Source organism: Pungitius pungitius, chromosome 3 (assembly GCF_949316345.1).
Source record: "Pungitius pungitius chromosome 3, fPunPun2.1, whole genome shotgun sequence".
Taxonomy (NCBI): Eukaryota; Metazoa; Chordata; class Actinopteri; order Perciformes; family Gasterosteidae; genus Pungitius; species Pungitius pungitius.
The window spans coordinates 6,581,597-6,594,504 of NC_084902.1; the positions used below are offsets into that span (position 1 = coordinate 6,581,597).

At 46.4% G+C, this 12,908-nt stretch overlaps 1 protein-coding gene across 1 annotated transcript in view; it reads left to right on the top strand.

Moving 5' to 3' along the window:
* The window catches only part of dync2h1 (dynein cytoplasmic 2 heavy chain 1), an 83,619-nt gene that overhangs the window by 59,330 nt on the left and 11,381 nt on the right, over positions 1 to 12,908 (top strand). Inside the window, exons 83-88 of the mRNA XM_037463853.2 lie at positions 5,026 to 5,136; positions 7,014 to 7,083; positions 7,601 to 7,686; positions 9,893 to 9,968; positions 10,257 to 10,483; positions 11,174 to 11,278. Coding sequence (XP_037319750.2) covers positions 5,026 to 5,136; positions 7,014 to 7,083; positions 7,601 to 7,686; positions 9,893 to 9,968; positions 10,257 to 10,483; positions 11,174 to 11,278 — 675 coding nt within the window. The remainder of the gene's footprint in view (positions 1 to 5,025; positions 5,137 to 7,013; positions 7,084 to 7,600; positions 7,687 to 9,892; positions 9,969 to 10,256; positions 10,484 to 11,173; positions 11,279 to 12,908) is intronic.

The window sequence follows — 12,908 nt, forward strand, 5'->3', positions numbered from 1 at the left end:
GAAGAGCTGGAGAGGGCCCTAGGGCAGACCCAGGGCCACTTGCGAAGCCTGATGCGGCAAAAGATGGAGTCTAATGAGGATGGACAACGCCTAGCCCTCCCTGATGGCTGCAGCACCAGACGGCTACGCCAGCAGGGGAACGTCTCAAGGCCTCACCCACCACCCATGGCTACGGAAGACCCTCGACTGCCCAGGACGGCTACTACCAGCGAGGGCCTGCTACCTACCAACACCCCCGACCAGCCACGGGTCTTCACCCCTGGCCTACAAGGCTCCTCAATCAAGCCAAGGACATCAGTCAAACTACCCAAATACGATGGGACGACACAGCTGGAGCCATATTTGTCACAAGTCCATCTAGCAGCCCAACACAGCGGCTGGGACAGCGAAGAGGCTGCCACCCATCTAGCCCTAGCATTAGAAGGCAAGGCAGTGCAGGTGCTTCGTGACCTAGCTCCAGCGGAACAAGGGGACCTACAGGCCCTAAAAATGGCGTTAAAGAGGAGATTTGGACAGCGGCTCCTTGTTGACCAGAGCCGGGAGGAACTAGCCAGCCGCCGCCGCCAAGGAGAAGAAAGTTTGGGTACCTTCGCAGCAGATGTGCAGCTACACGCTCGACTGGGTTACCCGCACTTCCAAGCAGCGGCACAAGAAGAACTAGCCCTCCATGCCTTCCTGAGAGGACTTGCACCTGAGCAGTTGCGTCAGCATGTCGCTCTCATCAGACCCCAGACCCTCGGTGATGCACTCCACGAGGCTGAACGAGCAGAGGGAGTACTCACCGCATGGCCCAGCCAGAAAAGAACTCTCCACCAACAGCCATGCGTCAGGCTTACCGATTATGACGAGGAAGAAGAAGCAGAAGAGGTCCGTCAGGTGAGGCCTCCACCACAACGAATGCAGCCCTGGCCTCCAGCACCCAGGCGGCGTCCCCCCCAGCCTACTGACCGCTGCTGTCGTTGTGACGAACCGGGTCACATAGCCAGAAATTGCCCAGCCCCAACTCCGAAACCCAGAGTCACTTCACCAGCGGGAAACGACAGAGGAATGGTGTAGCGAGGGGTGCACCATTCCGGCCTCCAGCCCCCCTCCATGGCCGATGCACTTTAGTCGGCCGCCTCGGACACACTGAAGGGCTGTACCTGAACTGCAAACTGGATGGCCAACCGTGTCGGGCGCTGGTCGACACTGGGTCCACCATCTCCTTGGTACGACCTGGCATCCTCCCTGGTACTAGCGGAGACCTCCCAAAGACTTGGTCAACAACCACCACTCAGATGCTCACGGTAACGGGGGAACGAGCTGGCATGAGAGGGACCAAGAGACTGAAAGTCCAGGCTGGGGCCCAGGAGCTGGTGCACAAGTTCTGGCTTGCTGATATTCGGGACCCATGTATCATCGGCTTGGACCTGTTGACCCGCTGGGGTGCCTGTGTCAACGTGTTAGGAGAAACCATCACCCTTGGCACAGAGGTTGTGGCACTCCAGTCCGGTAGGGCCGCACCACCACCTATGCCGTCCATCGCCAGTGGCCCTGCACATCCACAGGCCACCTTGGCTGCCTCCATTGCACCAGCTGTCTCTTCCTCCAGTGAGACTGTGGAAGCCGTCCGTGATTTGTGGGAGCGCAGCAGTGCTGGCCTGGACCCTGAACAGCAGCATCAGTTGAAGTGCCTTCTGGAAAATTATATGGACATATTTGCGGCAAAAGACAAAGACTGCACGCAGACAGGGCTGGTCCAGCATTCCATCGATACCGGCTCTGCACAGCCCATCCGTCTGCGGCCCAATCGACTGGCCCTCAGTAAGCAGCAAGCTGCAGAGGAGAAAATTTGCGAGATGGCTGCTGCAGGAGTAATTGAGCCCTCGGACAGTCCATGGGCAGCCCCGGCCGTACTGGTAAGGAAGAAGGACAACAACTGGCGGTTCTGTGTGGACTATCGACGTCTCAACAATGTCACCAAAAAAGACTCGTACCCCCTACCTCGTATTGACGATGCTCTCGATTACATCGCGGGGTCCAGCTGGTTCAGCTCCCTTGACCTGCGCAGCGGTTACTGGCAGGTAGAGCTGTCCCCCGACGCAAGACCTAAGACCGCCTTCACCATCGGGCAAGGGCTGTGGCAATTCCGCGTCATGCCATTTGGACTCTGCAACGCGCCGGCTACATTTGAGCGGCTGATGGAAAGGGTGCTGGCGGGCATTCCCCGGAATCATTGCGTTGTGTACCTCGACGACCTGCTGGTACATGCCAATGACTTTGACAGAGCCCTTATCAACCTCCAAGAAGTCTTCAATGCCATCCGCCATGCCCAGTTGCGACTCAACCCTGCGAAGTGCCGACTGCTAACAAGGGAAACAGCTTTCCTGGGCCACATTGTCAGTGCTCGTGGTGTAGCTACAGACCCAGCAAAGGTGACTGCAGTAAAGGACTGGCCAACCCCAGCTAACGTCAGTGAGTTGAGAAGTTTCCTGGGCCTGGGGTCATACTATCGGCGCTTCATCCGAGATTTTGCTTCGATTGCCAGTCCCCTCCATCGTCTGACTAACCTGGGCCAGCCATTCCTCTGGGATGACACCTGCACTGTAGCTTTCAACCAACTCAAGGTATCGCTAACCAAAGCCCCGATCCTTGCCTACCCTGATGCCCGCCGGCCCTTTATTGTGGACACTGACGCCAGCAATGTGGGGATCGGGGCTGTCCTTTCCCAACACGGGGACGAGGGGGAACGTGCAGTGGCATACTTCAGTCGATCCTTGAGCCGGGCGGAGAGGAACTACTGTGTGACACGACGTGAGCTGCTAGCGGTGGTCCGGGCGCTACAGCACTTCCGGCCATACCTGCACGGCAGCCACTTCCTGATCCGCACTGATCATGCCTCGCTCACTTGGCTCCTGAATTTCAAAAATCCGGAAGGGCAGGTTGCTCGATGGCTGGAGGCCCTACAAGAGCATGATTTTGAAATTCAGCATCGGGCAGAGCGACATCATGGCAATGCCGATGCACTCTCCAGACGCCCCTGCGAGGCTGTCGAGTGCCGTTACTGTCAGCGACAGGAGGAACAGGACCAATCAATGCCAGCAGTGACGATGGTGCAGGCGGTTGACAACGAAGCAGACCTGTTCCCACTGACAAGCCTGCAGTTGGAGCAGCAGCAGAAAGAGGACGGGACTCTGGCGTTAGTTAGAAGTTGGCTGGAAGCAGGGCAGCGCCCCGAGTGGGCTGTGGTATCAGCACTGGGGCCCGAGGTAAAGGCCTACCACTCGCAGTGGGGTAACTTCGAGTTCCATGACGGGGTGGTGTACCGGAGGTGGAGGGCTCCCGAAAGAGGACGCGACCTTGTACAATTGCTGGTGCCTCGCACACTCCGCCCCCAAGTCCTGAAGCTTGCCCACGGCTCGGTGGGGGCGGGGCACTATGGGAATACCAAGACTCTCTACCGCCTCAGAGAACGGTTCTACTGGCCTAGCTGTCGACGGGACGTTGAGCTGTATGTGCATTGCTGCGACCTTTGCACTGCCCAGAAGGGGCCAACCCAGCGCTCTCATGCCCCATTGCAGCAGTACCTGGTGGGGGCTCCGATGGAGCGAGTAGGAGTGGACATTCTTGGGCCCTTTCCGGTCACGGATTCTGGCAACCGTTATGTCCTTGTGGCCATGGACTATTTCACTAAGTGGCCCGAGGCTTATGCTGTGCCGGATCAGAGCGCCATCACGACTGCAGAGAGACTGGTGGAGGAGATGTTTGCCCGCTTCGGGGCCCCCGCTGAGCTGCACAGCGACCAAGGGCGAAACTTTGAGTCCCAGGTCTTCAGCGAGGTTTGTCGTCGGCTCGGGGTGAGCAAGACCAGGACGACACCCCTGCACCCCCAGAGTGATGGCTTGGTGGAACGGTTCAACCGCACGCTAGCCACCCAACTTGCTATCCTCACCAGCCAACACCAGCGTGACTGGGACCGCCACCTACCATTGGTCCTGTGGTCCTACCGGACAGCTGTCCAGGAGTCCAGCCGATGCACACCTGCTGCCCTCATGTTTGGGCGAGAACTACGGACCCCAATCGACTTGGTGTTTGGGGCTCCCCCCGAGCCCGAGATCAGCGGAGGGACAGCGATGGACTACTGTCGTCGATTGAGGGATCGCCTGCAGGTGGTCCATGACTATACTCGCCAGGCCCAGGCCAGCTCCGGAGTGCGGCAGAAACGAGCCTATGACACCAGGGGCCGGGGGCAAGCACTCATACCCGGGGACCGGATCTGGGTGTATTGTCCAGTCCGGAAGAAGGGCGTCTCCCCCAAGCTTTGCAGCCACTGGCAAGGGCCCGGCGAGATTTTGGAACGCCTGTCGGAGGTGGTGTACCGGGTGCGCATGCCTGGCCGGGGACGCACAGTGGTGTTACACCGGGACAGACTTTCACCGTACCGCCCCCTAGCTCCGCCCACGGTTGGAGAGGACAGTGACGTTTGCAGACCATGTGCTGGTACAAGTGGTTCCCCAAATGTGCCGTCTGCAAGCCGACGACGGCCTGTACGCCAACGGCGTCTACCGGGACGTTGGAGAGACTTTGTGCTAGGTGATGGGGTCGTTGAGGACAACTGACCCCTCAGGTGGGGGCTATGTAGCGATCGGAGCGGCGGATCGAGTTGGGCGGCGCTGGTGGGCGCATTGCATGATGGGACAATCCTTAGATGCATTTCTGTTATGTTGATGTTCTGGTGTTTAAGATTATGTGTGTTTTCTAGGGTCTGTTATGTTGTGCTCAAATGTTACTGTTTAATGTTTTAATTAAATGTTTGATGTTTTGTTACAGTTTAATGTGTAGGAGTGTGGGCACCATGACCCAACTTGGTATGGCTGTGGGTGAAGTTCTTAGTTCGACGCCTTAATAAAGTGTCTATTTCCTGGGGTCGTGCGGTGTATGAAACACAGGAAGGGCAGCAAAATTAATACCAGTCTCCTGTCTCGTTCATCTGGCCAAGCTCGCCACAATATTGTTTCTAATATCTTTTCTGTCCTTCCTCCACAGGAGTTAAATGTGCTCCATCCCAAAGCCGGCTTCCGTCTCTGGCTGACGGCGGAGGTTCACCCCAGATTTCCTCCCATACTGCTGCAGTCCAGCCTCAAGATCACTTATGAGGTCCTCAGACACAAACATTCACCACCATACGCATACAGATAAGCTTTAGTGTTGGCTAGCATAGATCTGACTCCATTTTACACAACACCTTTGCTGTTTCTTGTGAATCTCTTCCATTCATGTCTGTCTAACCAGCGGGCAACGCATGTACACATGTAGACTATGTATATATTTCCTTGAATGGTTATGTGAACTTATGTGTCCTTTCTCCTTTATATATTAAATGTAGTTTAAGCTTTGAAGACTATACATTATTCAACCATTCATAAACGGATGGCATAAGCATTCACTCCCACTCAAACAGCATAGTCACCCGCTTGTGTCTCTCAGCCACTGCCTATATAACGCCTATGGAAGGAGAAGAAGAAGCCGGCAGCTTATATGTTAGTCATGCGTGTTTAAGGGCTCCGTGTGCTTCTGATGACAGTTATGAACGAGGGGTTTGCTGCTTCAGTAGTCAAGCATTCTGTGTGTGTGTGTGTGTGTGTGTGTGTGTGTGTGTGCGTGTGCGTGTGTGTGTGTGTGTCGGTCTGTCCATTTTTCTCTCTCAGACACACTCAGACTTTTATTGAAAAAATTAACAGTATTGACATACTTTAGATACAAACCTACATTCTGAAAAAGAAGTAGGTGCATGTTACATCTGGACTATTTTAGGATGAGAGTGAAAGGAAAGCCTTGTGCCACTAGAAAAACACTGCACTGCTCAGACAACATTGAGGCACCAAACAAGGGCAACGGATTTATATCTTATTAAGAGGGCTGACAAACAGTGCTTTTAATATGAAAAACCCGCTGTTTAAAGAATTTTTCCATAAGGAAGAAAACCTTGTTCAGGATTGGATCACTTATGTTGATGACATCCTGTTATACATGTGTATGTACAGTTTGTAGATACTGTACATACACATGTAAAGTATGTGACACAGCATGATTGACCCTAAAAATGAAACTAGTAAAATTCAGCATGTAAAATGGTACTGAAAAAAGACATCTTGCAAATATGCTTCAACAAATAATGTTATTTACACACAAACTGATATTGCCAAGTTTGTTACAATTTAGTAATTCAGTACATATGTGTTACCGACTGTGTTTTCAAAATCTCCAGATGGTAGTACCAAATGTTCAGCAAATGTGCAAAATTATGTAAATGTATGCTTATTGTTTTAAGTCCAAATAGAGCATTATGTTGCCAAAGGATTTTAATGTACAGATACATAGTATGTGCTGACTCATATAGAGAATATGCTAACGTAAGTACAGTACAACAGGAACATAAGTGGCAATTAACAGGGTGTCCCACACTGAACAATGTTTTCCTTCGTTTTTTTGTAAACTCTTCTTTTTCTGAAGGAACACATTCTTTAAACAGCACAAGTTTTCTTTTGGAAACGATGTGCTTCCGTTTTTTCTACAGTAATATGTGGATTTTGTATTGAGAGAAATGTTGTTTTTTTCCATTTGTAAAATGTCAAATTTGAGCTGTCTTGAACACTAACCAAACCATGAAAGAAAACACCGTGATATACTTTCCAGATTGATTTCACGGATTCTTTTTGGTCCAGCTAAGCACACACATTTGATAACAGGAATTTGGGAATCACACTTTTGGTCATGCCAGATCAATTGTTACCCAGCGCTTACAACTCAGCCACATTGTTTCCGAATAACACAAGCTGCCTTGTTACTATGACATCATTGTTTTATTCTACCTAAGATCGCGGCTGTGGCTTTTTCCTTGTGCGACCTAGCCATCACATATCATATCACATAAGCTTATTATATTAAATGCATCCCATGTGTTCTTTATCACAGGACTTTAGACATTCTGATCTGAACATGCATTGAACATCCCTTTCCTTTGCCATCTACAGGCTCCTCCTGGGTTGAAGAAAAATCTATTGAGAACATATGAATCGTGGACTCCAGAGCAGATCAGTAAAGGTTGGCTCTTCCTTTTCCTGAATGATGTCAGTTGCCACTAATTTGCTTTTATTCTAAGCCGCAAGCGTCTCGACTAACGTTGTTGTGTGAATTTGCAGTGATGTCCCTGCTTTATATCTTAAGTACCGTACATGCTCCATTTAAGCGAAACAATCAACTGCAAGGTCCCTAAGCTTCAATACGTTCCGCCTTGTTTTAGTTTACAGTAAATAAATAGTTAAAATTCAGTGCATAATTAGTAGCTCATGCTACGACTACTTTGAACACATAGATCTCAGCGAGCTTGCAGATTCAGGGACAGAAAATAAACAGGAACAGGCATCAAAACAATATTCAGCTCCGTCTATCCACAGCTGAACACAGCATGCTTGAATCTCAACTCAGCCCTTTCTGTTGTATTCTGGTTACTGAAAAATAAGAGATAACTGCCCTCAAGGTTAATAAAACACAGATAGTTGTAATGAGACTTTTTCGTAGTTATTTTGGTTTTGACATGCTGTTGATTGTTTGTGTCCAGGAGGTATCCTGGCCAGAGCCCAGTCTCTGTTCTGTCTGGCTTGGTTCCATGCTGTCTGCCAAGAGAGGCGCAACTACATACCACAGGTAAAAAAAACACAAATACCCCAATGTAGACCAGGTCATATTCTCTCATATAACTCGAATGGATTTGGCACTACAGTGCCATATAAAATAGTCACAGCCCAAAATAAAGCATGGGACCTTCTTTCCACAGTGGTTATTCACAGGTACACATTTTGAGTCCATATTCACAGCACACATCCATACACAGCACGCTATACAAATGTATGAATTATTTATTTCCCGGCCCACTTTTGACATGTAAACAAAAAACATACAGAGTCATGTGAACAGAGAGGAAGTCACAATGAAATAAAAGCCTTCGTCTATGCAAAGACACCCGCAGAAAGGCTAAGTGTTTATTTGGGTATACTATATATGTTTTGCTGTGTGTGTGTGTGTGTGTGTGTGTGTGCAACTATGGTAAGTCTGGTTGCCTAGTGGATTGCATGCACATGGCCCTTTGCATGGGAACCAAATGGTTTACCAGGATAGTGGAAGTGTGGGTGAATAAAAATAAAACTCCTATGAAGTCTTACATTGCTCAGGGGTTTTAAAAAGATTTAATAGTTCGGTATCACAGCAGAATAAATCTAAATAGTCGATTCAAAATGTTCGAGATTGAACACAGTGTTTCCTCGAAGCAACTCCATTTCTGGGGATAAATCCTCTCTGCAGAACAACATCAAAATATCAAAAATATTGTAGTTAAATTATGCGAAGCAATTTACGTATAATTATATTAGAGTATTATACTATTAGGGCGCTTTTGTTCAAAAGACCATCGGTTTTGTAAATAATCAATTTGGATTTACAAAATGAAATGTAGCCTCTTTTTTTTAACACTCAACATGTGTTGCAGCTAAGCCTCAGTCTAATTGAATAATACCGTGGTAAGGTATCTGTTTGCTGCCCCAACAGACACATTAAACTGCCACAGCATCTGCACCCCCCGACACACACTCTCTATGGTTGCCTTATTCCTCCAAACTCGGTCCCAAAACTCCTTTCTCTCTCAATCACTGCATCTCTGTTAAGTGGTTTCATTTGAGCTTATGATGGTGCTGTATACACCTGCATACTTCATCAGTCACAGCTTCATCTGCTGTCCTCCCTCCTTTTCTCATTATTATTTATATTTATATTAGTTTTTACCCTTTAAACACATGCAGAAAATGCTTCCTTTGACAGAGGGATGGACATTTAGAGGCAGGAAAGAAAAAGAAAAAAAATTATGTAAAACAGAACATTTTCTGTTTGTGTGTGGGTGTGGGTGTGGGTAGTGGGTTTTGTTTGATGGGCATAGGAGAACAAGAAAAGTGACCAATTATTTCTGTGGAATATGTAACTAGTTCACAATAACTGCTTACAAAGTAATTGAAGACAAATACACACACCATGATAAGACCCGTACAAAGCTCTGTAACAAATGCATAGATGCATGAGCCCAGTTTGAAATCGCACTCATACATATTTAATCACATTTATCAAATGTAGTAGAAACATGCCCCACTGTCTGGGAATACACACTGGAGCACAAAATGACTGAACAAATAACACCCTCCTATTCATTCATAGAATTACTGAACATGTCGACACAGTTTCCTCCACTGCTCACATGCACCTTCAGCCTTAGTGAGCAGATGCAGTGAAATGCAACAAACTAGGACTCCCCTCACACTCAATAATGGCTTCTGTGATTATCTTTTCTTTAAACCACGCCAGACCAATTGAACAGTCGAACAAAACTAACTGTCACTCAGCAGCCACTGCTGATTCCTCTTCATCAGGTTATTAAGGGAGTTTATGTCGGTGCTGTATAACAAAAAACGTGATGGCTGGGCTACCAAAATGATCAATTAAGATCAATTTGAGCTGATCATTACAGAGGCAATAAGATGTATTTGGAAGTGCTAAAGTGATTGTACACTCTCAAGTAGTGCGAATAGACACAGTGGATAGTTATTCTCAAAATGAGAAACACAAATGAGATTAGCTCAGAAGATATATTGGCTTCCAACACACTTTCTTCTAGTTAGAATCAGCTGTCTCTACTTTCCTGGTGCTTGAGTGTTCGATTTCATGGGCGTTGCTGTCATGTAAATAATACTGCATCAATAGGGTGGTAAAATTCTGAAATGAATGAATTGATACTTGAGGTATTCAGACTATTGTAAAGGTAGTAATGCAGTGTAATGTTTGTATTCCCCCTCCTCTTTGCTTTATCTAGGGTTGGACCAAGTTCTATGAGTTTTCTATGGCGGACCTTCGTGCTGGCTTTGAAATCATTGACAGGCTTTTTGAAGGTAGGAGGGCTGATCTGCGCTCTGCAGCACATATGGTAATGGGAACTGGAATCTGCAGGTTCTTCAGTTCATTACCTCTTTGATTCAACCCCCCCCCCCCCCATCTCCCCCATAAAGAACATGACCTAGACTACACAGCATTGCAGCATATGCAGTATTTATATACATATATACGTATATGTATGTGTGAGCCCTTGTTTCATCTCCCTCAATGTGTTAATTAGTTCTGTGTGCACTCATTACACCTTTAAAGAAATCTTTCTGGCTTTGTTTCTTTGTATCTCCAAGGTGGCAAATCTTTCCAGTGGGAGTTTGTCCATGGCCTGTTGGAGAGTGCAATTTATGGTGGACGGATCGACAACCCCTCCGACCTGCGCATCTTGCGCTCCTACTTGGAGCAGTTGTTCTCCGCTCGTCTCCTCTCGTCTTCCCTTTCAGCTGGTCAGAGGAAGAGCAGAGGGGGAACGCGCGTCTTTCCACCACAGATCAGCCTCCCAAACTCTTGCTCACTATTGGTAGGTTTGTGAGGATGAGTCAGGTGGTTTAACACAGACAGGTACTGGCAAAGAAGCAGAAATAATTCAATTAGGTTGGGTCCAATTGTTGCACCCAAGCTTTTCACTGACAATATTATGTATTTTTTATTTGGTCAGTATTGAAGTTGTACAAGTTCATGTTATTCCACTACAAATTAATACAAACATGTTAAGTATTAAGTTTATAAAATTGGGTTGGTTATCCAATTTCTTTACATTCCATTAATGCAGCTTAGTATGTACAAAGAATAAGGGAGCGTACATGTCCAAAACAGTTCATCAGATATCAAGCAATCAAGAGACCATTTGGTAAGTCAAACGCCAATATGGAAGATAAATACTGTTTAAATCAATTGAACAGTCAGTATTAAGCATGAGTTCAGTTTTAGAATTTAAAAGGATTGTTTGTGCCAAATGTACATCTTTAGAGACTCTGTCATACAAACAACACACATAATAATATATAATAATCTTTTACTCCCACATAGCATTCTAACAAGCATACTCATACTACACGTTTCACATTTTTCAGTTTATTACCATCTGTTACCAAAATGTTGCGTAATGAAGCCGTGATGAAAAGGGGCAGTATACTCACATACTCCATCTCTTCGCATGAGCATGAAGATTTCTGTGTGACCTTTACAGTATGTCGCCGTGTTTTCCCAGGACTACCGCAGCGTAATAGAGAACCTCCCAGAGGACGACAGACCTGCCTTTTTTGGTCTGCCTGCCAACATAGAGCGATCCTCCCAGAGAATCATCAGTTCCCAGGTGCACACACACACACACGCACACACTCTCATACACACAAAGTCACTTGCTTATTCCCACAAACATGCACACACATAAACACAAAGACCACATCCTCCATCTCTTCCTCTAATGCTTAGTGATGTGAACTTGAAGACACACACTCCCATTTGTATTTCCTTAGACTCACACAAACTAACAGGCACATCAAATAATATACTGCAGCATGAGCACACAGAAGCACATTTATCAGTGCACATGCACATGCACATTTCGAAGCATACCATTACACACAGAGAAACACACTCTGTCCAAACCACTCCAGACATGTGGGTGCATTGATACTGAATGAAAAGAGAAGCAATTATCATTCATCTCACGTTATTTGTGTTCGACATGGGACAATAATCAAAATATAATTCCAATAATCATTAGGCACTTTTTTGATAAATGACAGACATTCTCTAATGTATCCGTCTGCTTTGTATTTATTGTGTGTTCTGGGAGTATCTTGTGCTCATCAGCAAATCGAACCACCACCAATCGGGGCACATTTCAATTGTTTAGTAAAATCATAGTTTTAACTCAATGCAATGTCTCATATTATTGCAATTGTCTCATGTTACAATACAACAGTTCATTTTTAACACACAGCAATACTAGTCTGCTAACTACATAAAAGCATGAAAAAAAAACATCCCTCCTAATGAAAATATTGACTGAAGTGAACCTGGATCTGGTCAGTTTGGATTTGAAAGAAACACATGGGGATTTTGTACTTGTTAGATATAGAAGAAAATATTTCTATTGGCCCTAAACTGGCGTTGAGGAGGAGCAGGTCTTCCCGCCGCAATACAAGACCCAATCACATCCAATGTGTGGTCTCCTAACATTAATGTAACATAAGGAACAAAGCGTGAGTGTTGTATGGTGAGTCTCTAACTCTCATCCTTATCAGAACTGTGTCTCCCTGGTTGGCACTTTCTGCGTTGCCCTCTGACCTTGCACTCCTCAACCAGGATAAGACCGTGACTTCCTAAATGAGCGCTAAGAAAAACGTTTTTGATTATCAGATTATGGTTGTTAAACTTAAAACAGTTCTGAGTCCAATTGAAGTCTTGGCCTCTCACGTTTACACTTTAGCACTGAATCGAAAGCTCTTTGTACAGAAAAGGGATTTATCTACTAATGTTTTGTTTGGGTTACATATGCCAGATTGTTGAAACTGTTTAAGGTTACATTCTCTGTTTTTTCTGGGGTTTTTTCTCTTGATTTGTCTACACTCTATATTTTTGTCTTTGATTGTGTGAGTTGATACGTATGTGTAGCTACCCCTCAAAGAATCCCACAACCCCAGTAATGTCAGGGGAACCACCTTCATCGTGGAGACATAAAAGCAGTTTATTTCAGTGTCAGGACTTCAATTCAAGGTGAAAGGATTTTACTAGACAGCCATCCGATTCCATTTATTTCACTATGAAATACACTTCACTTTGCCGAGTTAATATGTGCAATCCATCACTGTGAATATCCCATCTGTTTTTATTGCTATCAAGGTTATTTTCCATATTGTACTCACTGCGTTTTAGCATTAATGTAACATTAACACATAGCTTAATGATCAGCAGTCTTAAAATAGAGAAAACAATAA